Below are 25846 nucleotides of genomic sequence, written 5' to 3' on the forward strand. Positions count from 1 at the left end.
GTCGAAAGTCATGATGCTCTGGAGAAGCAGAAGTGAGATCTAAACTGAAGGCTCTTTGCCAGGGTGCCATGGAATTCCCTAACTTGCTTTAATCCTTATAGTCACTGTCAAGCAATTAATGTTTTTTTTTAATTTTTTAATGATTTATTTAACTTTATTTTATGTGCATTGGTGTGAAAGTGTCAGATCTCGTGGAACTGCATTTTCAGACAGTTGTGAGCTGCCATGTGGGTGTTGGGAATTGAACCCGAGTCCTCTGGAAGAACAGTCAGTGCTCTTAACCACTGAGCCATCTCTCCAGCCCCCGCAATTAATGTTTTAACAAAGGATGTCACACTTATATTTTTGTGCAGAGCATTGCCAATTAAGTAAACAAGTCTGTTTTCAGACTCTAAAATTCATATGCTTCTTTCCAGTATATAAACTACCCTTGAAACACACAGCACGCGCACACAGAGCGGTGAGGGGGTATTTCTTGCCTGCTCAACACTTTGTATTTAACTTCTGACCATTCAAGAATGAGCATCCAGGATAGAGTGTTCTCTTCTATAAAGTAATAGTTATCATTGGAATGTGTAAGTTCCAATTCCAATTGTGTCATTGGACCAAACTGACATGCCAGTTGGCTTATTCTAAGCTATTACCTTGAGAGGGAAAAATTTAAAAGCAAAACAGCAACAAAACTCTTCTAAAGCAGACTGAATCTTCACACTCACCGTCAGTAACCCTAAAATGAATGGCAGCAGAGTGGAGACCCTAAAACTAAACGCTGTGTCTGCTGTATTGCAGAACTAAGCATGACCTCTGGAAGAGCACAAACTCATAAGCCCTTGGTGTGCCCTGAAGGAAAGAGTCTAGTCCGAAAGATGGGTGAGAATTTGCAAAGAGAATCATGAATGGACAGGTGAACTGCCATGTTTTCAGAGCACTGTGCCTGCTTCGGGGAGTGAAAATGAATTCAGGCTAGTTCCTAGTAAGGGACGGGTGGAAAACCTAGATCTCCACAGCTCTGTTCTATTGAAGTTTTTAAAAAATGATTTATAGACTTGAAAGGAGCCCTGGCACCCGCGCCTGTGATTCTATCAAGTCCTACTTCTACCAAGATACCTATGGAGTAGCTGTGGCTGGCTGGGTCAGGGCACTGACCAGATGAATTTACGAATTATGAGTTGACTTACCTCCCCACTATGAGACTGAGCAGAACTTTGAAACCTTGCCTGTTAGGCCACCAGGAAAGAGGATTGTAACTTTGACTTCTCTCCCTAAAACCTAGGCTACCCAGCCAGATGGTGTGTCTTCCAGCATGCCTTGTCCCAATCTCAGCCCTCTGGAAATACTTCGGTCTAGTGTTTTCAGAGGGCAGGTTGCCATGGATGATTCAGACGAACCAGGCTCCACCACTGTGATGGGAAAGCGGTCAATCTCTGCTGTGCGATGGGGAGAACTAGAAGGAAGGGGCGTGAGTGTTTAATGGGTCACTAGGTATCTGCATTGCTGTATCTACTTAGTTCCCAAGTCCATGTCAGGTGGGGAGTGGGTGCTTTTTCATTTCTTCTCTCTCTCTCTTAAAAAAAACTTTATTTTATGTGCATTGGTGTTTTGCTTGCGTGTACATCTGCGTGAGGGTGTACAGATCTACAAATCTTAGAGTTCCAGTTAGTTGTGAGTTGCCATGCAGGTGCTGGGAATTGAACTTGAGTCCTTTGGAAGAACACCGAGTTCCTAACTGCTGAGCCATCTCTCCAGACCCTAGGGAGTACTTTTTAAAGAAGTTCAATCATGAGTCTTGGAAACATTGCTCAGAATGTGGAACACGGGCTAAGAATAGGCTTTTGCAATTATTTTCCGTCCTCCTAAGAACAAATCGATGTTATCGTCTAAATGCTAAAAACCTGTCCAGCCTAATGACCCAGCCTGTACAGGGGAGTTTCAAGTGCCTGACTCGCGTGACCCAGGCTGCACAGGGGACCTCCACTACCTGATGTGTGTGGCCTGGGCTGCACAGGTGAGTTCCAGTACCTGATGTGCGTGTCACTTGGGGAAAAAAAAAGATATCAAGAACCAAGCCCTTTCCACTCGGCAAACATATGAAGAAAAACATCCCCTTGGAACATGTCAGCCCTGTCATTCACTACACATCTAATGAACTATAATATCCCGCAAGCCCCAACTCCCCAGGTCCACAAGGGGACGCTGGCCTTTGCTAGCTGCCAAGTTGTTCTCATCCGTGTTCTGATCCATTCTTCTCTATACTCATCTACAATGATTTGCTCTTTCATGTTAAAAGTTTGACACAGTTTGGTTCCTAAGTGTCCACATGCCCACGTGCTAATGGTCCCGGAGGGAACACCATTGGGAAGTGTTAAGAGTTAGGGCTTAATGGAAGGTCTTTAGGTCACTTGCTGCTGAGAAGGACTGAGAGACTCGGATCCTTTCTTCTCTCTTTGCTCTCTGACCATGAGGTGGGCGGTCTTGTTCTACTCTCTGCTCCAGACATGATGCCCTCCCAGGCCCCAAAGCAAGGGAGTTAATTAATCATGGGCTAAAACTGTAAAACAATAAGCCAAAGCAATCTTCTCCCACTTGTCAACTGTCAGTATTTGTTATAGTTATGGAACGCTAACACAAGATTATATATTTATTATATCATCCTAATAGCAGAAGGTTAGAAATGGCTCGCAGCATTGAAGAACACCCAGTTAACATTTCCCTTTGTAATTCGGCACAACCATGGAGAAATAGTTGATTATCTATTACACAACAGTATCTTCAGGATGTATGTAAAAAGGTAAAACAATATAATATATGCTATTTCTCAGGTCCTGGGCAAAAGAGGAGAGGAGCCTATGAGTAAAATTGATATCTAGAAATACAAATGAATGTTGAAAAATGCTAGGGAAAGGACTTGTTAGTGGTGCCGTGGGGCATAGGGAATGAAGTTGTCAGAAAGAAGGTTTGAAATGATACTTCTCAACATGAACAATTTTTTTTACGTCATTTGATTTTTGAGCCATACACCATTGTGATTATTTGAAAGACAGCAACATTCAAAACACAATGAAAGAACTTTCCACGTGTCTGCTTAATTTCCAGTAGGCTTCATTTCTGTGTAAATTATTTAAAGCCTGCAGACTTCTCTTTCTTCAACCAGGCAAGCAGGATCTATTTTAGGGCTCACTAAGCATGGCCTGACAGATCTAGGTCAGGTCATTCAGCTGGAAGCGGCTGTGCTCACACATGTCCAGTAGCATATGGCAAGTCCCGGTGTCATTCTGCACCCCAAAGGCCGTCTCCTAACCGCTAGCATTTCTCTCTCCAACTTAATGATTGGGGTAGTGTTACCTTTTCTCATGGAATTTCAGATTTTCTTAGATCTTAGATTTTATATGTTTGTTTTCATTATGTATCCACTGTACATAATATATTACAAAAACTATTTTCATATAGGTATATGGTGTTCTTCGAGCATATTTCCCATCTCCCCATCTCTACTTCTGTTGGATCCTTTTGTTCTCCTAGACAGTTTCACTTTATGTCACATGTATGTATGTATGTATGTAAGTTGTTTATGTATGTCTATGATTTTGTGTGTCTACATAAAATCTAGAAACGACAAATGAGAGAAAACATGTAATGTTTATCTTCCGGAGACTAGCTTTCTTTGCTTAATATATTAGCTCTAGTCATTCCCATTCCCCTGTAGGACAAAACTTTGTTATTCCTTATGGCTTACAAAAGTTACCTCCTGCCCTGGTGTTGGTGGTGCACCCCTTTAATCCCAGAACTCAGAAAGCAGAGACAGGTGGATCTCTGTGAGTTTGGGAACACCCTGGACAACAAAGCAAGTTCTAGGAAGACCAGAGAGGTTACATAGAGAAACTCTGTCTCAGCACACACACTCACGCACGCACGAAAGAAGAAAAGATCCATTCTGTCTATATACATTACCTTTCATCCATTCTTACACTGCAGCACACGCCAATTGGATCTATAACTTAGCTATTGTGACTTGCGCTTCAGTAAGCACAGATGTGAAAATCTTTCTGTGATAGGCTTACTTGGCTTCCTTTGGTGAAGACACAGGGACGGTTAGTCCGTAAGGCAGAGCTACTTTACAGATTTCCGCGACGGACAGACCAGAGTGCATCCACATGAGCAGCGGATACGGGTTCCCTATGGTTCAGCACTCTTTTGGTGCTGCTCTAACGCCCGCCTTTCTGATGAGAAGGAAGTGGATTTTCGGCTGTAGTTTCAGTCTGCATTTCTCTGATGGCTGTTGAGACGGAGCATAGTTTTACAGGTTTATTGGCTATTTTCACTTCTTTTTTTGAGAATCCCCTGTCTATTTCATTAGGCTGTTTATTGATCGAATCATTTTATTTCTTGTTATTTAGTTTTATGAGTTCCTAATGTATTCTAGATGTTAATCCTATGTCAGACGCAGACCTAACAGACTTCCCTTGTTTCTGTAGGGTGTCTCTTCACAAGACTGTTTCCTTGCTTAAGAAGATATGTTCTGATTTCTTGAGATTCCATTTATCAATTGTTGTCAAATCATTTCCTGAACATCTGGGGTCCCACACAGAACGACTGTACACTGAACCTCTGGGGTTTCACACAGAACAACTGTACACTGTACACTGAACAACTGGGGTCCTATTAGTCCTGGAACTAGCTCTTGTAGACCTGACTGGCCTTGAACTCACAGAGATCCGCCTGCCTCTGCCTCCCAAGTGCTGGGATAAAAGATGTACACCACCACTGCCCGGCTCTTTTACATGTTGATAACCTGTTTTCTTAGCACCACTTTTTTCAAAAGAGGTTATTTTTTTCTGATTCATATTTTTGACATCTTTGTCAAGATTCATGCGGCGGAGCGACATGGGTTTAGGTGTATGTCTTCTATTCTGGGTCAGTCAGGGTCCTCTATTGGTATGTAAGTTAAGCTTGGAGATGGATTTATTCTAGTCACCATGTGCACTATGAACTATGTTTTCCAGAAAGAAATACCACATCTCCATGTTAAAGATTCTGCATGTTTGAAAGATTGATCACAACTTGATTGTGCAGTGTTGTGATGTTGAAACTCCAGAGCGAAATTATCTTGGGCTATTTTGACTAGGCTTACCATTCATTGACCACCTCTACGCCTGACCTTATAGCCTTTCAACTATTATGTAAAAGTGTTTGGAAAGTATTGATTTAACAGACCAGTAGCTCCACCCTCCAAATCCAAAGCTAGGAATTTTATCAAAGATCTTTAAGAACATTAACAGAGATTTCTTCACTTTGCTGTAATCTGCCTACCTGAAGGTTCCACCAACGTATTTGAAAAATGTCTTGCTTTATGCCTTTCTGTTTTTCTGGAACTATTTCCAAATTGGAATATGTCCTTCAGGGCACCCTCAATCTCATGTTCCTGGGCCATGGTCTATTCAGCACAAGAATAAACCATCTCTTCTTACTCCCTCTGAGGCGCAGGTAGTTTGCCTTGACAGTACTTTACACGTGAACAAGTGGAGTGTGTTTAAAGGAGCCAGGAGGCAGAACCAACGTGATGGGCGGACAGACAGGAAAAGGAACGGCACATGGTAATAAAGACTGCCAACTTCGGGCTTCTTCCTCACTGATCTTACTGTGACAAAGGCCTGGCATGCTTTTTCTCAGACCAGCAGCTTGCCCTTCCACGCTTTCCAGCTTATTGGTCGAAGCTGGTCTGCAACATGTTTGCCTGAAGCTGTAGGCCTGTTAGCTCCCCTTTCTTTCCATAAATTGACCAACCCAAAATGGGAGGGGTGGGGACAGATCCTAGGTCACCAAGAATACCTGTATGTGCTTTGTTTGTAATAAAATTTACCCGTTGCTGCTTGTTATGTTTCCATTTGTCCTGCTTTTAATTCTTTAATTAGCAGAGTCAAGCATGACCAAGAACCCTAGGAGGTAACATTTCTGCCTGTCTTTCTCTCTTTGTCTCTCTCTGTCTCTGTTTCTGTCTCTCTGTCTCTCTGTCTCTCTCTCTCTCGTGTGTGTGTGTGTGTGTGTGTGTGTGTTCTCCTTCTTTAATGCAAGCTTCTCTTTGGCAAACATGAGCTATGGTTTCATTATACTGTAGGGCATTTGTAAACACTTCAAGTCCCAAATCCCTTAGGAAACTAGAGAAATAGCATAGACAAGCCAGAACCACAGATTGGGGATGTGGTGTTTTCTTCAAGACCGCTGACTTGGTCTTATCAAAAAACCAGTATTTGAAAAAGCAGAAGAAATTGCTAGTTTGACAAATGAAGAAAACAAAAGAAAACAAACCAAAAAACATGCACAAAACAAACAGCAAAACAACAGACCAGTAAACAAACAAGCTACTCAGTCCCAGCAAACCAGCTAATGCTGTGAGTCCGTGGCAAAAACAAATAATGATGCTGATAAAGATGATAACAACAGTAATAATAGCTGTGGTTGTAGTATGAAAGATTATCTGACACTAAGGACTTCTGAATGTCGCCCAGAGAGCTATTACATGAGTACGTGAGTAAGTTATTCAGAGGCTGGTAACACCAATTAGTCTTTTGTTTTAGTCGTGGCTCTTTCCTCACGTGTTGTTTTGCTTGCAATTTAGGGAGAAACAGCAAAAATAAAGTGTTCTCAAATCTTTTTTTTTATATATATAGGTACGACAAATATGTCTAGAGGCCAAGTGTTGGATTGTCGAGTTTGGTACTGGGTAGTACTGATGGATTAGGGAGCCTGTGTAAACCCAGGTTCCATTATTTTTGCCGCTGTTACTATGACATCACCGCAGAGCTCGAAATCCCGCCCCTCGAAAGCACTCGCAATGTCGCGAGACCACGGTTGGCGGCGCGCACTGCGGTGGGCGGGGCGGGGAGCGAGGGTAACTTCCGGCCTGGCCGCTGTCTGGGTGGCGCGGCCGAGTCCCCTCGGGTGTTGGCGCTTCTCGCTTCCACGGCCGTCCCCCCGCCCCGCGCGGGGGGTTGGGCGGCCGCGGAAGGCGACTCGGACCTTCCCGGTGCCTGCGGTTCGTTCCGCGCCGTGTCTGTGCGCGCGGCGGCGCGGAGGCCCCCGGGGTCGGCGGGGCTGCGGCCTAGCCGGGCCTGCCGCCCGGCCCCATGAGGCACAGCCTGAACAAGCTGCTGGCAACCTCGGGCCGCGACTCTTCGAGTGTCCGCGCCGGCCGGCAGGATCCGAGCGCGGCGGCCGCGGGGGCGGAGACCTCGGCGGGGTCGGGATCGCCTGAGCGCCGGCCGCCGCCGGGCGACGGGGGCGAGTCGGAGGCGGCCCGGAGGGGAAGCCGCGGCGGCGTGGCCGTGCGCGCGTCTGGGCCCTCGCCCCCGCCAGGGAAGATGGAGGAGGACGAGGAGGACGCGATCGCCATGGTCCCCAAAGAAGAGCCGGAGGACATGGACTTTCTCTCCGGGCTGGAACTGGCCGATCTGCTGGACCCTCGGCAACCGGACTGGCACCTGGAGCCCGGGCTCAGCTCGCCCGGGCCCTTGTCCTCGTCCGGCGGAGGCTCGGAGAGCGGCGGCCTCTTGAGGGGGGACGACGACGACGAGAGCGCGGCCGCGGAGATGCAGCGCTTTTCTGACCTGCTGCAGAGGCTGCTGAACGGCATCGGAGGCTGCAGCGGCGGTGGCGGCGCCGGTGGTGAGCGCGGCAGCGCGGAAAAGAGGCGGAGAAAGTCCCCGGGAGGAGGCACCGGCGGCGGCACCACCAACGACAGCAACCAAGCGGCGACCAAGAGTCCCCGGAAGGCGGCGGCGGCCGCGGCCCGTCTCAATCGGCTCAAGAAGAAGGAGTACGTGATGGGGCTGGAGAGTCGAGTCCGGGGACTGGCCGCCGAGAACCAGGAGCTGCGGGCCGAGAACCGGGAGCTGGGCAGACGCGTGCAAGCACTGCAGGAGGAGAGTCGCTACCTACGGGCCGTCCTCGCCAACGAGACGGGACTGGCTCGCCTGCTGAGCCGGCTGAGCGGCGTGGGACTGCGCCTGACCACCTCGCTCTTCAGGGACTCGCCCGCCGGTGACCACGACTACGCCCTGCCGGTGGGGAAGCAGCCGCCGGAGCTGCCGGAAGAGGACGACGCGGCGGGAGGAGTGTGTCTCCATGTGGACAAGGATAAGGTGTCGGTGGAGTTCTGCTCGGCGTGCGCTCGGAAGGCGTCGTCTTCTCTTAAAATGTAGGGTCAAGTAATCTGCTCTTTACCCGCGGTTACCCCCTTCTGCTCCCTTACACCATGTCAAACACCTTAGTGGGACATCTTCACCGGACACATTTCAGAGGCGGAAAAAAAAAGTAATATTAAATCTTTTAAGTGTTTAGCTAAAACGCATGAATGTGACACTGTAACCAACTCCTAATGATAACCTGTGACTATTAAATCTCTCTGACAGTTTCTTTTTTAGGTGATTTCCTTCCTGCCAGGCTCCGTTGTAGGGGTTACAGAACAGTCGTTCCCGCCTCCCAACCTGGTAAGGATCCATCTCTTCACGTAACGCTCATGCTCTGCTGCTTAGTCTGCTTTAATGGGCAACATCTCAATTTGTGTGTGTGTGTGTGATATTTTTTGTTTCTTTTTTTATTGAAAGGTGGGAGGGGAATCTTCATTTGGGCCCTGTCCACCCTGGAAACAGACTTGTGCTGGTCAACGATGTACTTAAAGTTGCTTCTGGTTGAAATAGCTGTTAAATGTGTCCCCTTGTTCAGAGTTGCGTGTCCCTAGCTCTTCTGTCCCCAGTGTGGACATGGCCTTGGAGGACATCGGTTCCAACTGTACACTGAAACCTGCTAATAGAGATACAGTTTGGAGACAGTGAAACAGGTGAAGTGAATGGAACTTCCGAGTTGTACTCGGTGCAAATTGGAATTCCAATTGTAGAGCAACTTCAAAGGTTGACATAAGTATTTGAGGCATGCACAAATGTATTTTTCTGGAGATGACAAATCTCTTAAAATACTTAAGAATGCCTTCTAGTTTACAGTAGAAAACACAGAAATACAATCTATATAAGATCCTAATATTTCATTACTTAAGTTGGAAATTAACATACCCTTCAGATTTCTGGAAGAATGATTAATGAAATGTCTGAGGACCAGCACAGTAATTATCTATCACTGAGTATGAAAAAATTGTTGGAAGCATTTATTTTTGTTGTATTAAAATTTAGGCTAAATTTGTGTATGATTAGATAGATATTGAAGGTTATGAAATGTGAATGAAAACATGTAAAGTGAGGCTTCACAAAGAATATTATTTTCCATATTTCTAAAAGTTTTCACTTTTTAAAATTAAATAGTTTTGGCCACTTAATGATATGATTTATACTGTTTTTTCCAAAGATGGAAAGTGTTCTTCCCTTGAAATACTGTTTATTGTCCATTTGTCTAAATCTGTGTTATCATGTCCTAACGTGCAAGAGACATTGAATTCTTTGTGAAACATCACTGTTTGATAAAGGATATACGTATTTAGCATCCTTGTTTTTCTTTGTGCTAAAGTGGATGCAGCTGTTGGGGCAGAAGAGACGGGACCAGCTGCTGGCCACATTTCCTGCTTTATTTTAAAAGGTAGTGTAAGAAATAAGGAAGAAGAGGTAATATCAGGGCTTCTGCTGTCTTTTATTTTTAAAATGTTCATAATTAAGTATTTTCCAGCAGTCCAAAGATGTAAGTTATCTTATACGTAAGATGTTTTCTTTTGTTATTTGTTTATGGAAATGGAATCTTGTTCTTGCACAACTAACTGTAACTGTTTTATTGCTAGATAATATGATTTGAGACTTAAATTAGTCTCTGGTTTTCAGTATATCACAGTTTGTAAAGTTATCCACTGCACTTGAGCATGAATGGGTAGTAGCCAATCTCACAACTTGGAGTGATGGACCTGCTTCTTCAAGGGCAGGAACAAGCCCCCACAATGCAGCTGCATGGATTTTAGTGCCTACTGAATTATATATATATATATATATATACATAGAGATAAGCCAAAAGTAGTTGGAAAATTATTTGAAATGACTAATTTGTGCTCCTTCTGAAATATGTTAAATGTAGCTTTTGAAACAGAAGCCTTGAATTGAAATTTAATACTTGAACATTTTTGTATATATTTCTTTGTATATAATTTTGTGCAGTACCAATGACAAAAATATGGTGTCATAATAAAATCAGGTTTGTTGATCTTTCAGTTATGGGCTCAAAGAATTTATTCATCTTTATCATGACATTGGGAAGTAGTGGATGAAAATAGGGAAAATGATTCTTGGTAATACAGACTGTGATATTAGTCAAAAGATTCTGGAAGCAGTAAGCTTGTTTTCCTAAGAATTACACCATTTCCGTGGACTGTTTTCTTAACATCTGCTTTTCCTGCATTCAAGTTGTGGGTTTGGGAGATGAGTTTCTGTTTTGAAATTCCAGTACAGACTGTAGAATGTCATTTAATAAATGGCAGCTTGGGGAATTAGAGCTCTGGACAGTGGCAAGATTAGAATGCCTGATTTTAGAGCTGCTTTGTTAGGGTCCACGTGTTTTAGTGACTGTCTTTCTAGTTCCATTTCATTGTTTCTTTCCTAGTTTGGGCGACAATGGTTTTTGTCATTTTTTTTTGTTTTTGTTTTTTGCATCAACTCATAGTCTTGTTTTTACTTGGTAACTGCATGTATTTAGGACCGATCAGGGGCTTTAAATAAATTTTATCATATTTATGTGTAAGCACATTTTTCTGTAAATGTTTGGGTTTCTCAATTTACAACAGTTGTTTAATTTCATTGTGTAGTAAACAGTATCTTAAAGTGTCCTGTTCACTACTTGTTAATTAAAAACTATGATTAATATAAAACTGTTGTCTTACTATTTTTAGAAATTGTGTTGTGAATAATTAGTATTTTGATAGAGAGTTCTGGAATATAAAATAGATTGAAATTTTCAGGTTCCGTTGTATTTAATGTGATGGTTGAGAACAAATTAGTATTTGGGGAACTATTTCGAGTTTGATTTCTGATTTGTACCTCTGTGGTAAAAATGGTAGTAGACCTGAAGATGTAGCTTTTTAATCCTGTCTTCCTCTGGAGGTCAGTATTCATACATGAATTAACTAACACATATTGGCATAGTATTTCTATAATGGTAATTTAAGTTTTATCCATTTTTAAGCAGGCTTAACTAAAAAGTACATGTTTGTTAAAAATGTAGTCAGACCTCTGATATATCCAACAAAGTATTCAAAATATTTTAAATATCTGTGCGTTTTATACTCGCTAAATTAATCTCTTTCTCTTCTCTTTAAACAGCTTAGCAGTATCTGCAAAAACGAATCTTTTCCTACAACCTGTTAACTGACTGGACTGATGGTAACAGTAATTGTGGGAGCCATGTCGGTCAAAAATTTGGCATCTGCTGCAAAACATGAATGCCATTTCCAAGTTCCCAAATTACTTCTATACTGATTACACTTTCCAGAAACGGAGATATGAAAAGATTCTCTGGAATGCTTGAAAGACTTAATAGAAATCCATGAGACTAAGTTAACTTTGGAACAAAATTACATCTTTTTGTCCTTTCATGGCAGTAACACTAAATTTATTGCATACTTTTTAAAAAAAAATTGTAACCATTGGAGAAGAGAATTATAGTGTTTTATCAAGAAACATTAGATTTTTACACAGTCAAGAACACATTCTGTGGAATTAGATTTAGTGGGTTAGAGTGACATAAATAGGCCAGCAGTGGTCACAGAACTTACCATGAGTTCGTATTTCTGGAATGCGAAAAGCTGTTTTGGAAGACAGACACCTTGCTGAGTAGAATAAAGTCCTCAACTTAAAGAGTAGTGTTTATAATAGATGCTTTGATTGTATATTTTTTTTAAAGTGACTATTTTAATGTCTGGGTGGTATTGCCATTTAGGGTAACATGAGCTTGTGTGCAATCCCAGGTTTGGCGTTTTGGACATTGAGTACTTGATCCTGTTTGAACGTGTTGAGGTGTCTGATGAATGACATAGTTTCTACTGTTCTGTTAAAATTTCTGTAGTGTTTGTTCTGTAAGAAGGATCTTCATATTTTGGATGATAATGGCTTATTTCATATTACAAGTAAAAAACCCTTTCAGAACCCAATCATTTTTTCATTGTTGAATTATGCTAATACATTTTCATCTGTTTTAGACTAAGTCATTTTATTTTTGGCTCACGTGGGAAATATTGCAGATAGAAGAGGGAGTTGATGGAAAATAGTGTTATTACACTATAACCATGATATTCAAGATCCATTCAGGTCCTCTCCTTGTCTTCACCTGTGTGTTCAGTGTCTGTAAAGCCAAAAAGTAAAGGGAATTCCTACAGGCTTGTATTTAAAGATGCCGCTGTTCCTGTAGCCGAAGGTTTGGTACTGCTACTGTGGTGTCGAGGTGCAGTGTGGAGAACTCACGAGAAATGCTTATCTTAAGAATACAAAGTTATGTGGTTGAGGGATTTTGAAGGTAGAGATCAAGTGCTCACAGATGCAGTCAGTTTTTTCAAATAAATTATTCTTCAAAGTTGAAGAAGTAATATTCGTGTTTTTTCCCCCTCTTTGTATATGTTGATTCTAAGTTAAGACCTACCTTTATACTTTTGTGTTCCTGAGTTCTTCCCAACTCCATTTATATATTAGAAATTAAAAAGGCCTTCCATTATGGACATGACAGAATTTTTCATATATTTGAATTTATATATCATTATGTGTGGGTTCAGTATTTCACCAGTTACCCTGTTTTACAATACTCCATATAATTTATGTTGATTTAAACTTACTATCTGGAAATATTTTATGTTAAGAACTAATTTATAGATCTAGTCACAAATATGTTTGGAGCATTGTATAATTTTGTCAGTGTAAAAAATTAATTTTACTATAGCTCAAACGTGTTTATAAATTTTTATTATCCTGCTGGGGTCAAATTTCTAGACCCTTCTGGCTCTTAACTGAGTTTGGATTTTAATATGTGTATACAAACACATATGTAGACACATATTTTACATACAATAAATAAGAATATTCCTTAAAACCATGTACCTGGACAGAGCAGATTGTAAAATTCTAAATATTTTTAATGGTTTGTTAACTTTAATTGGACTGAAATCTTAATCGTTTTCCTCTGAGGTCTGAGCTAGGAAGGGCTCAGTTCCCCTAGGTTTAATGTTCCTCACAGTTCCTGTCATATCTCTGCCTTCTTTTTTTTTTTTTAAATATTTATTTATTTATTATGTATACAATATTCTGTTTGTGTGTATGCCTGCTGGCCAGAAGAGGGCACCAGACCCCTTTACAGATGGTTATGAGCCACCATGTGGTTGCTGGGAATTGAACTCAGGACCTTTGGAAGAGCAGGCAATGCTCTTAACCTCTGAGCCATCTCTCCAGCCCCTATCTCTGCCTTTTTAAGAGGGTTTTTGTAGACTTGTAGCCGTAGAGTAAGCATTTACTGCTTAGTTGCCCATTTCTACTAGTTTAAAAAGAGGATTTGACTATGTAGCAGAGGGAAGCGTTCAGGATCCTTTTGTGATAGAAACAGTTAAACACATGTATACTTAGAGTGTTAGGAGTTCAATCCTGGGACCATTTCAAGCACAGTAAACAGTTTGTATTTACCAAGTAACATAGTTGCATCACTGAATTTTCAGTTACTTTAGTTGATTATACCATCTGTATACCTAAGGAATCTAATTTAGCAGTTATATTTAAGGGTTGTGTTTTTACTTTGATCAATTTACTCATTAAAAGAGAATGTAGGTAGACAGTTTTGTATCTCAGAGCCTTTACTTTTGCTAATATTCCTTGGAAAAATAGGCAATTGTGTACAAAATACATTTTGTCTTTGCAGTTCTAAAAGTTAAGCATATTTAAACTTGGGAAGCAAGAGAAATCATATGACTAACCCAAGGGAAGATACAGTAAACTTTTTTTTCCTTTCCCTTATAATTATTATACTTAAAAAAAAAAGACTATTTCATTTGCTCTTTGAAGGAACAAATCTTGCATTCCCGAAACTGCTAAATTTCACTTACAATTTAATAGCAGCCTTGTTTCGTTATTGATGGAGACAAGGTGTTGCGGTGTTTGTAGGTCAAGCTATGCTCAAACTTGGCACAGTGCCCTGCCTTTTCCTCCCAGTTGCTAGGCATGCCTGGGTAGTTTGCTTTACACAGATGCAAAGCTGCCTTTTCAAAATTAACAAGTCACAGTATCTAGAGGGAATAGGTAAGATATGAACGAAACCATACTTAGTATGGTTTTAGAGATCGTTACACTTTTCCGTGGTGACTAGCTGCTTCATGGAGTATTGATCTAGTGTACATTACTGAGACTGTCCACAGCTCACGATTGCTAGTGGCTCATATTAACAGTACAGTTATTTATCGTTACAGAAATTAGACAGTGTACATTTGATGATGCCATAGTAGTCATTTCAACAAGAAGGCTACAAAGCCCTTGGGAAGAAAACAGATGACTTCACGAGCATACTTCAGAAAGTAAAGATAGGGACGGTTGGCTGTGAGCGAGGTTACTCAGGAAGGTAGTGAATTATAGGCTGACATCCTCCGCACCATACATGGGGGAGAAAAGCTCAAGCCTGAGAGTCTAAAGAACTTTAAAAGGTGATTTTCTAAACCTTGTAGCTCCCAAGACATAGGCTGGGATTGATCCTTTGAGTAAGATGAGTTGTACTCATGGAAACAGCCTGAATAGAGAATAATAAGGCGTAAGTAACATGCTGTATTTTTAAGTCAAAACAAACCATAAACAACCTTTTTCTTCCCGTTTGGCTTTGTGAGGGCTTTGTTCATAATTGCTATGTTATTTCTCTTCTTGGCTGTAGAACAAACTAAATGTTAATGTAAAGGAATGGTACTGGCAGTGGTTAAGAAACAGTATTGGGCAAACTAGAGAGATTATGTTCTTTTAAATTTGTTTTTTGAGCTAGGAATTAAACCTAGGTTCTCTTGCATGCCAAAACAACCATTCTGCCAGTAACTTACATTCCCAGCCTCAAAACTATGCCTCTAGTTTTTATTGGGTTCTAACTTTTGTTGCTCTGCAGTCTTTCTTTGCAGGTCAGAGTTGTATCTTGTAAAAAATTACAAGTCTGTATTTTTAATATAAGAAACAGATTGTTTTATTTTTGTTGTACATATTTGCTTCAAGTCACTGAATTTCTGAGCCAGGTTCAGGTAGCTGAAGGGCCTTTATCAGGAGATTATATTGTTTGTCCCCAAGGTATGCTGCAAACACGGTCTGAAGTATAATGGGAAATACCATCTTTCTACAGACAGGCTTAGAAACTGTAATCCAGTAATTTAACATGTTTCCTTTCTGTGGCAGAGGGCTTGATTCATACCTGTAAGAAAACATATTGATCAGACATGTATGTCTTAATAAGTCTTAAAGTAATCTTAAGGTAAAAGTGTCTAAAGACAAGGGAGTCTTCTTTATTGGCATATATTCATTGTTGGCAGCAATGGTTTCCATAGTTGTTTCCATTAGTTCCTCTGGAGGTGCACAGAATAGACAGCTCCAAGAGTTCAGAGAATAACGAGCGATTCTGTTGTGGAAGGCTTACAGGTAGCAGTTTGCAGCAGCATTTCCCTTTGGGGCATGTGTGGAAACTCTTAGAATATTTTATATGAACAGCTGTTAATGCTGGACCTACAGCACCCAGACTGGTTTGTTTTGTAGCAAGGATTGAATATGCTGAAGACTAGTGGTATGAACTGTAGAGATACAGCATGACAGTGGACGGATTTAAAACTCCTGAGAAGGGAAACACTGCCTCTGGTCTAAATGACTCAACATGACAATATATTTTTGGTTCTGAGTTCCGTAGGTGATCATGTAAATAAAAGTTTTTAAATTAGAAACGATCCTACCTGGCAGCAAGGCCTCCGTTCACAGGTATAGCGAAAAGGATAGGGTATACACCACCCATACCAAAGCCCACCAGTGCGCCCCGGGTCATGGCACAGGTCTCACAGTTCAAGTCACCTGGGAGAGGAATTAGGAAAGTGATGCTCAGGATGTTTAAGCAAACGTGACTTAAAGAGCAGAAGGTTTGCATTCTATTTTCAGTGATACAGCAGAAAAGATCTTGCAAGTCATGCTCAAAGGTTAGAATGTAGCTATGAGGACATGCTTAGCATGTTTAACGCCTTGGGTGAGAAATACCGATAAGCAGGAAAATAGCTCGATTCCATCTGGATTCTTAGAAATTTGAATCAGTATTAACAGAAAATAAAACATAAAAATGCCTTCCCTGGCCCCTATGATGGTATTTTTTTCATTCAGAACAATCCCATACACACACGGAATACTCAGGGTACATGGCACAGTTTTAAATACAGTGCTTCAAGAGATGAGAGTTGTATTCCCACAACATAATTTCCTTGAGAGAACTTCATACAATGTGGAAATGAGCTGGGTTCAGATCAGGGAACTATGACCATTGTACACATACTCTGCTTGGTTGGCAGAATCAGTTGTGTAACAAAACAGCAAGATTCAGCCTTGAGGACTGCATTATAGCCTACAGCTATTCAGTATTAATATTTTGGTACTAGGATAGGTGTACTAAGGCAAACGAGGGATAACAAATAAAGCATACCTGTACTCAAAGGTAAACTTATAAAACCTGTGAAAGTCATGCTCGCTGTCATAAACGGCATCAAGGCCATTGGTAAGCTAGAAGCCAGCCGAGCTTGTGTCACATGCAGGATGCGCCGGAAAAGACTGTTTGCTATCAGGCCACTGAAGGCAGCATTAAGTCCGACAAATGTGGATCCATGTTGAAGCAGATACCTGAGGGTGAGGAAAAAAAGAACCTGTTTCCACAATTTGGTTAAGTTCTTCAATTTTGATATGTTACAGAACTTACTAGCATACTGGAGAGAATTAGACATCTCTTCCCCTCACAGGGCCATAAAACCAAAATTAAATTACAGCTTCACACCTACATTTCTAGTCTAAAATTAGGCTTTTGAATTTGGGCAGTGTATAAGGACACTACATGCATTTTGTGATTTTAATGAAGAGCCTTGCCTGAATTATGTAAGAGGGAGCAGCTCTGAAGCGGGAGATGCCTGGCTCTTTTGAGTTCACATACTTAAGAATACAACACATGCTAAGGTGTTACTACTGATTTATACTCCTTGTGTCTATAAAGAACTTGCTTATACACACAGATACATATTCAACGTTGTTTCCTTAAGTGTTAACATTATCCAGATTAGGAAATTGGGGTAACTAACATTTAAGTGAAACATTATGCTAGGTAGTTTATAATAACTCAGTGATGAACATTTTATTGGTAATTTGAGATAAGTAGAGAAACAGATTTTAAGTCAAAATATATGCTCTATATGTTTAGTTTTGGGGAGAAATACCTAAAAGCACCAGTACAACTAAAATAAGCTCTTGAGTTACACAGTCTGCTTTCCAGCATTTGTGTTGTGATCTGCAGTGTGGCTCCCTGGTGGATGTTTCTCATTTCTCAACCCATCAGAGTAACCCTAAAGGTGCTTCCCCTAGGTCCTGGAGTTTGCTTATTTTAAAAGCTTTTCTAGGACATGATACTGAGCATTCGTGTGTGAGATGATGCTTTCCTGACCTCCCACTTGGCATTCACCATGCCTGTCCTGTCATTTCATTCACTGAGCACTAGTCCCATAAAGGTGGCTTGTTGCTACAGGGACAAAAAGAGCTGCATTCTATCGTGGGGATTCTCTTAGTTGGCTGCATGGGAAGAGAGTGAATTGATGTTTTCACAGCTCTAGAAATGGCTCAGGAAATTCTAGACAGCTACAGCCCCAATGTGAGAAGCCTGTTTTTTGTATGGGTTAAAGAAACAGGGAACTTGTACACTTTTGCAAATACGTAAGTCACAAAATGGGAGTCATCCCTATTTAACTGTAGGAACCAATGCTTGAAAGAGTGGCGCTGAAACCTGCAAAGAACCACTTTCTCGTCTCGCAGCTAATCTGTAGTTTGCTGTGGCTTTAAAATGAAGCCATATAATCGCTTCCAAGCTAAATCTTAACCTTACAATCCCAGCTCAATTCTTACTGCCCTTTTTTAATTTGTGGGAGTGCCTACTGGTAGCCCGGTTTCTTCCTTTGTTTCTGCTGTCATCATCTCAGTTCTTTAGAACAGTCGTTCAGGCTTCCCCTACCTTGTGTAGGCTTTTTGTTTACCTCAAGAAATAGCACCAGGAAACAACTAAATGGGGTGTCTGTGTAGGGATAGTGGTAAGGGGCACAAGTTGCTGAAATTGATCAAGTTCTCAACTACTGTTCAGTACATAGGTTATGTTCTCTGCTGTAAGACGGTAAGTGCCAGCAAAAGGTGGAATTGTGGTGGAATTGGTGTGGTTTCCACACTGGAAGACGCAGCAATCTCCAAGTAATATTTTACGTCTCAGCTCCCCCGTGATGTCTGTGCTCACTTGAGTAACTTAGCTATTCTGTTCTTTTCACTGGTGCCAACCGCCTACTTTAAATCTATTCCCCAAACTGGCCGGAATAGACAATAACCTTAGTTGGATCAGATTTTTCCTGCTTAAAACCCTGCGACATCTTTCTGATAGAGACATTTTAATACTAAGGGATCTTACCTTTCTGATTCCGGAAGTTGTTTAATTTTTCTGGATATGATATTAAATATTAGATCGTCCTTGATAGCACTTTTTTTATGCTCTTCCATCTTGGACCTAAAATACATAAAAATTCCATTTTAAAATATATCTAGAAAGACTCTCCTGAGATACCTTCGAAAGTTGTAGATTAACTTCATAATCTGGAAAGTCAGTGTATATGCAGCATACGAACAAAACATCCCCGCCCCCCCCAGTAAAGCACAACAGAAGCCTGAACATGAAAAACAGCGCATGAGTTTCTAAGAAATACAATTCGCAATCCTTATTTCCTAAGCAGTTTATAGCAGGCATAAAACAAAAATTATGAAATGTCTAATTCAGACATGATGACATGTCTGTAGTTGCTGCACTTGGCTGGACCCAGGAGGACTCCATGGGAGTTTGAGGTCAGCATGAGCTACATGAAAACTTACCACAGGAAAAAAAAACCAAAGAACTTGTGTTCAGTAGACAAGTGGGAAATAGAACCACCAACTAGTACACTTTGATAAAACGTTAGCCATTAGGGGGAATCATTAGGTTCTCAGGCTAGTTAACATTAGACAGTGTCCTGGAAGCACGCAGGAGGCTGTGCCATGCTGCCGATGGAGCTATAAATTGTATTTCAAGTGAGTGTAAACACTGTTAAAACCATTTGTGGTCAGGAAGTGGCACTACTGGGAAGGACAAGAATTAGGGTTTCAGGCTCTCCAGCTCTCACTAAAGGTCTCCAGTTCCAGGAAATGGATACTCTGACTTCCATGGGCATTGCAGATGTGTGTACTAGGCCACACTGGACACACATACACACATGACTAAAAATCTGGAGCTGGAGACAAGACTGAGCAGTTAAAAGCACCAGTTGCTCTCCCACAGTGACGAGTTCAATTCCCAGCACCCAGTTCATAACTGTAACTCCAGGCCAGGGTGATCTGAGGCCCTCTTCTGGCCTCTGTAGGCACTGAATAGACGTGACAGACACTTTAGACTGAATACGGCCCACATGCCAGTAGTTTGCTGGTCTCTGTACCAGATAGGGTGAATGTCAAAATGGCAAGTGAATTTTTGTGTACAAAAAGTCTTTTAAAAAAAATACTTCCGGCCTTCCTTCCTTCCTTCCTTCCTTCCTTCCTTCCTTCCTTCCTTCCTCCCTCCCTCCCTCCCTCCCTCCCTCCCTCCCTCCCTCCCTCCCTCCCTCCCTCCTTCCTTCCTTCCTTCCTTCCTTCCTTCCTTCCTTCCTTCCTCTCTTTTTTTTAAAGACTTGCTGGCAGTGGTGGCACGTGCCTTGGGAAGCAGAGAGAGGGAGCTCTAAAAAAAAAAAAAAAAATACTTCCGGGTGGCAGTAACGAAAAGCAAAGGTCACCTGCGGTGACACCTGTAACACTAGCCTTTGGGAAGCGGAGGCAGGAGGATTGTCAGTTTCTGAGCTACAGGCTATTTCTCAAAAAATAAATCGAAATACACATATTTTCAAAAATGTCTGCATGAAAAATGGAACATCGGAAAATTAAACTTAGTCAAGGTTACCCTGTAAAATGACAGTACTTCTGAGATTAAACAATAAATGCAGCAAGGTGTGTTCCCCTCTAGGGTGGAGAGGGAGGAGGGGCTCAGCACACGCAGCTCCCCCGCCGTCGTTGTCACCCGGTGCATCTGCCGACAGCGGCATAGTTACTTACCGCTCCGCGGGATGAGCCGCACCTTATGCTCTCCTCCCAGCCGCCGGTGCTTTCCTAGTGTCTCCTGCGACCGGGTTCACCACAACCTTCCCTAGGGTCGTCTGGACTCCATCTTTGGCTGACACGTGACCAAGTCGCTGCTTCTGCTTCCTGGGGAGGGACTTCCGGTCGGGGATCAGCGGAGGCGGGCGGCTGCAGAGGGCCAGGTCCTGCCGGCACAAACCGCCGTCCCCTGGAGCTGGCAGCCCGAATCCTTCCCCCAGGCTCCCGGCGGGTGTCGGCTGCTCCGCCAGTGAAGTTAGCCCAAGACTGAGATGCCTTTGCTCCATCTACGGTCGCCAGAATTGTCAGCTCTCTGTGCCACGCTGTGCTGTGGGTGACCGCCCGCGGAAGGGAAGCAATTCCTTGCGAGCCTTCGTTTGCCCCAAGCATTCCCGGTATCCTCCAGAACACTGCTTAAACCGGTTTGGGTGAAAGTAGTGAAAAAGTAACTGTTCAGAAGCAAGGAAGCCGGGCGGGATAGCGTATGCTTTAATCTCAGCATTCAGGACCCGGGGACAGGGGGGTCTCTGTGAGTTCCAGGTCAGCCTGGTCTCCACAGTGAGTTCCAAACAAAGCAGCCTGGGGATTTAGGGTCTCTACAAAGTCCGCACAACTGGTAACCGTTGTCCTGAGCCATACCTCTGAAGACTTCTGTCTCAATTCTCATCTGCTACTTTCTGGATCTGTAAAATGGAAAGAGACAAAATTCTTTAACTGGTTAGTTTGTAAAGTTGTAAATAGTCGATAAAAATGCCTACCAAATTGCTTGGAGAGTCCTGGATTTTATCATATAAGAATGAGTAGATTCCCTGGAAAACCTGAGAGGTTCTAGTAAAAGCCAGAAATTACTCAGATTCTTGTGGAAACAAACCTGGTCCTCTGCTAGAGCAGCAGCTGCTTTTCACCACCGAGCCCTTTTCCCTGGGAGTAGGCTAGCGCGGATACTACTGAGTGTAATTGAGCAACTGTTCACTTCTCGCTTTTTTTGGGGGGGAGAGTTTGTATAATTTTGACATTATTTGAATGTTTGGTAAAATCACCGCGGAAGACTTCAGAGCTGGACTTTTCCTGGTTGGGAGGACTGTAATTCTAAATCCGGCGTCTATATAGACATTTGAGTGCTCTACTTACAGATACCTTTTAGATTGAACTTAGTAACTTTTCACAGGACAAAATAAAATTCCCATTTGGTTTAAAATTTCAAATTTATCGGATTAAATTGTTCTTAAGCTTTTCCTTATTGTTTTAATATCTGTGAACCCTGCAGTGACCTCATGTGTCTTTTCTTTTCAAATCTTTGGTGCCTGATTAGTCTGGGTAATGGATTATAATTATTTTCAGCTTCTTGAAATTTCAGTTGTTTCATTGATATTTTTAATGTGGGTTTTTATGTTTTCAAATTGAATTTTTCCTTTCTGCTATTTATTATCTCCTTTCTTATTTTTATCTGAGACTTACATTTTCTCCATTTTTTTCCAGTTTCTTAAGAATGTGTATGGGTAGCTGGGCGATGGTGGCACACGCCTTTAATCCCAGCACTCGGGAGGCAGAGGCAGGCGGATCTCTGTGAGTTCGAGACCAGCCTGGTCTACAGAGCTAGTTCCAGGACAGGCTCCAAAGCCACAGAGAAACCCTGTCTCGAAAAACCAAAAAAAAAAAAAAATGTGCATGGGTGAGGTTTGAGATCGCTTTACCCTTTGGGATGTGTGTTTAATGTCAGAAATCCCCCTCTAAATACCTCTTTTCTCCCACAGATTTTTGAAATTTAAAATGGAAATTACCTATATTCAGTTAAACAGTCTTGTTATTTCTCTTGAGTTTCTTGACCTGTGGATTATCTGGAAGTGTCTTGGTTTTTTAATCTGTTTTTAAATTTCTGGTTCTGTTCTTTTATAATTGGAAAATGTGCTTGGTAGGGCTTGAATCCTTTTAAAATGTATTGATATTTATAGTGCAGATTCTGTTCCAAGTGAGTTTCTCATGTGTACATGAAAAGAATATGTACTCTTCTGTTGTGACAACAATTCCAGAAAGCAGCAATTAAGACAAATTGGTGATTGTGCTCCTTTGTTTGGAGAGGTGGGGTCTGTGTGGCCTGAGACTTCTGGGAATACAGATGATTCTCCTGTCTCAGCTTCCTGAACAGCTGGAAATACAGGTACATGCCACTGTGCCCAGCAGACAGTATTGTCTGAGTGTTTTTCATTCTTTCTAATTTATGCCAGCTTTTCAATTAAGTCACGAGTTATTGAAATTTCCAACTTTTATATGAAATTTCCCCTTTTCCATTCTTCATACATTTTCAAGTTCTATTATTATATGATTAAAAGATCAATGGTCTTTTCATTGTGAAACAGCCACCTTATCCCCTGGCAATACTGTTATAAAGCCTGTTTTCATATTGACACACCTACTCTCAAATTCAGTTGGTTTCAGTACAGGAGAGGCTACCCCTTGTGTGTGCACACACGTGTTCCCGCCTTCGAGGCAGTGGGACCTGGGAGAATGGAGCTGATAAATGATGCCTTCAGGACCCTTAGACAAGAGGCTGCAGAGACCCCTCTTGCTCCTTCTCCATGAACTAACACAATGGAAAGGAGCTGGTTTTGATCTAGAAGGCAGGCCTTCTCTAGACACCTGTATCAGGGTCACTACTGCCGTGATGAAACACCATGACCACAGCAACTTGGGGAAGTTGGAGATGGTCACGTCAAGTGAATTGTCAGACTCAGAAGTCATATAAAGCCACGTGCGCACACATTGTGTGTGTGTGTGTGTGTGTGTGGTGTGCTTGTCTGTATCCATGCACTAACACCAGAGGAGGGTGTGAGGTCTCCTCCATCACTGTCCTCCTTTTCAAGCAGGGCCTCTCACTGAATTGGATCTTGTGTCTTTTGGCAATGCTGGCAGACACCGTTCCCATACTCTTTTTGCCTTTGTCCCACTCAGCACTGGGGCCTACTGCCAATGGCCATCCCAGAGGAGCAGCGGGTGGTAACTGAAGTTCCGGTGTCAGCCCATTAGGAAACTGATCGACCCATCTCGTTTAGGCAAGGCCACGACACCGCCTTTTGCTTCTGCTGTGCCTTTACATGTCTTCTGCAGCTCTTTCTCTGGTGTTCTACACGGTGTGAGTGGATGTGGGGAGATCACTGCCTGTGATATGTTTAGCTCTGGAAACATCCTGTTCTCTTGGGCACTTTTATCTGTGGATTGTCAAAAAGGACCCTTCCCTAAGCTGTACTGTCTAAATTGATAATAATAATGATACCCTATACAGAGTTTTGATGAATAAAAAATATAAAAGGATACGTTTCACAGCCAAGGTCTAAGAATTTCACTTAAGGAAGAGCACAGGTTGTAGCTTAAGTTAATGATTAACAACGAGTCCCAGTAGGCCGCTTGTTTAAATTCTTTTACCCTCAGTGCTGGGAGATGTGCACACAGGGTTCAGAGGGCATCACAGCTGAACTAAAGCTTTGCAAATGACAAAGTCAGACTAAGATGTTCTTGTTAAACAGCTTTGAGGTGAAAAAAACCCCAAGAAGACAATCTAAAGTTTTAGAAAGGCACAGAGTTTGAATGCAGAACTCGTTAAGATCAGGGAACAAGAACAATGTAGCCCAATTATAGTTGGCTGATGTACCTTTCTTGCTAGGATTGGTTGATGACAAAAGGTGATGATTAATTCATTATACCCATTTCTGCCCTCAATCTCGTGATATAAAAAATCTCTTGGTGAGTGGGTATGTACCCTAGAGATTTAAAGCAGAGCTGACTGATTGTTTTTCGTATATAAAAGTTCAGGTTTGTGATTCCTTCAAGAGTCCTGGTAAGATTCCCTTTCAAGGTAAGTAATAAAGTGATTGGCCCTTTCCTTGTAACTGCAAAAATGCAGCCTGCCAGTAGAAGACCTGACAAGAACACCTTGCTTGCCCACACAGTGAGTCTGCAACAAGTTGGTTGGGTATGAATGCATGTGGAGTCTTTGGGATAATTTGTTTTTCACCTGTAATATATAAAATGTTTAATCATGTAAGGGATATGGAAAACATGCTGTTTTTACTGTTTGTTTTGTATTCATTGAAATCATTCACTTAAGAAACAGAATGTAACCTGTTTGTCCTATATTGTCTGAAAAACTTAGTTGCAACAGAGCATATAAGCTGTTGAAAGAAAGTATACAGTAGAGAAAGAACACAGAAAGAATGAGAGAACAGAGAATAAAGAAGGAAGCCATCAAGAGAGTGTTTCTTTCCCAAAACCCCCCTCAGACAGAAAAGTCTAGCTTAGGCCAACTCCGTGGATTCCTCTCAAAGCCTTGTACTGCCGGAGGTTGCCCCCCTCCCCCCCACCGCAGACAGCAGTCGACTGCAGGCATGCATGCGGGCATGTCCAGCTTGTTGTGTGGATGCTGGGATCCAAATCTGGTCCTCAAGTTTCAGCAACAAGTGCGCTCGACCTTTGAGTCATCACTCTAGCCTCAGAAAAGATGATCTGAAGTAGATAAGGTACAGTGACTCAGCTTTCAAAATACAGGGGAAATGAACAAAGGTCAACCTTGCTGAATTTCCAAGGTTACCAGTTTTTAATATAATCATAAAAACTGTGGGATTTTATTCCATACCTTTTCTGGTCAGTGTTCATTCACAACTGAATGACTCAGCAGATTCCAAAAGAGAAGGTGCTGTAAATGCTTCAGATTTTGTCCGTCCTTAGGACAGTGACTGAATCACTACACTTCTGGTTTTTCATATATGACATGCACTTATGTGGTGAGTATTTCAATTGTAAGTGAAGGTAATTGTAAATAAGAGTCTGCTTAGTATACTGATTCAGGGTAGAGAGCAGAGGGATGCTTTTCTGTAGGAGGCATGGATGTCCTTATGTTCAGATAACTATAGACAGTTTCTGTCCCGCCTGGTCCTGCAGCCATTCAGTCCCAAAGAAACACAGAGACTTATACTACTTATAAACTGTTTGGCCTACTAACTCAGGCTTATTAACTAGCTTTTACAACTTAAATTAAGCCACAATTTTTATCTATGTTTAGCTACATGGCTTGGTACCTTTTCTCAGTAAGGCATTCTCATCTTGTTTCCTATGTGTCTGGTAGTGACTGCCTCTCTGCCTTTCCTCTTCCCAGAATTCTCCTGGTCTGGTCACCCCTCCTACTCTTCCTGCCTGGCTACTGGCCAGTCAATGTTTTATTAAACCAATACGAGTGATGACAAACCTTTACAGTACAAGAGCGCTATCCACAGCAGACAACACCTGGGGAAACAGGAGTGTTAACCACACAGGGTTGTCTCTTCAAAGGGAGGGGTGTATAACCTTTGTATTATCTGTGTGACCAAGACCACATTAGATCCTCCCCCAAGACCCTTGAGCTTGTTTTTCTCAGTCAACCTATTAGAACCTATCTTTATGGAAGATGTCACTTTACAGAGAGT

The 25846-nt window shown here is 42.0% G+C and overlaps 2 protein-coding genes across 6 annotated transcripts; one reads left to right on the top strand and one right to left on the bottom strand.

The window, feature by feature from the left end:
- Positions 1 to 6884: 6884 nt before the first annotated feature.
- Crebzf (CREB/ATF bZIP transcription factor) lies at positions 6885 to 14839 on the top strand. Of its 5 annotated transcripts, none has more exons than XM_057755870.1 (4): positions 6885 to 8307; positions 8406 to 8483; positions 9511 to 9579; positions 11301 to 14839. In XM_057755870.1, the coding sequence occupies exon 1, from the start codon at positions 7122 to 7124 to the stop codon at positions 8193 to 8195; it is 1074 nt and encodes a 357-aa protein (XP_057611853.1). In that variant the 5' UTR covers positions 6885 to 7121; the 3' UTR covers positions 8196 to 8307; positions 8406 to 8483; positions 9511 to 9579; positions 11301 to 14839. The 5 variants fall into 5 exon arrangements, with proteins under 5 accessions (XP_057611853.1, XP_057611850.1, XP_057611851.1 ...); XM_057755867.1 differs by having other exon boundaries at positions 6885 to 8191; XM_057755868.1 differs by having other exon boundaries at positions 6885 to 8483; positions 11301 to 14838.
- Positions 14840 to 14955: 116 nt separating this feature from the next.
- On the bottom strand, positions 14956 to 20503 carry Tmem126a (transmembrane protein 126A). Its single transcript, XM_057755872.1, has 5 exons — positions 20352 to 20503; positions 18652 to 18747; positions 16648 to 16841; positions 15917 to 16031; positions 14956 to 15387 (listed from the first exon to the last, which is right to left on the bottom strand). The coding sequence occupies exons 2-5, from the start codon at positions 18738 to 18740 to the stop codon at positions 15195 to 15197; spliced, it is 591 nt and encodes a 196-aa protein (XP_057611855.1). The 5' UTR covers positions 18741 to 18747; positions 20352 to 20503; the 3' UTR covers positions 14956 to 15194.
- Positions 20504 to 25846: the final 5343 nt, after the last annotated feature.

Source organism: Chionomys nivalis, chromosome 23, assembly GCF_950005125.1.
Source record: "Chionomys nivalis chromosome 23, mChiNiv1.1, whole genome shotgun sequence".
NCBI classification, from domain to species: Eukaryota; Metazoa; Chordata; class Mammalia; order Rodentia; family Cricetidae; genus Chionomys; species Chionomys nivalis.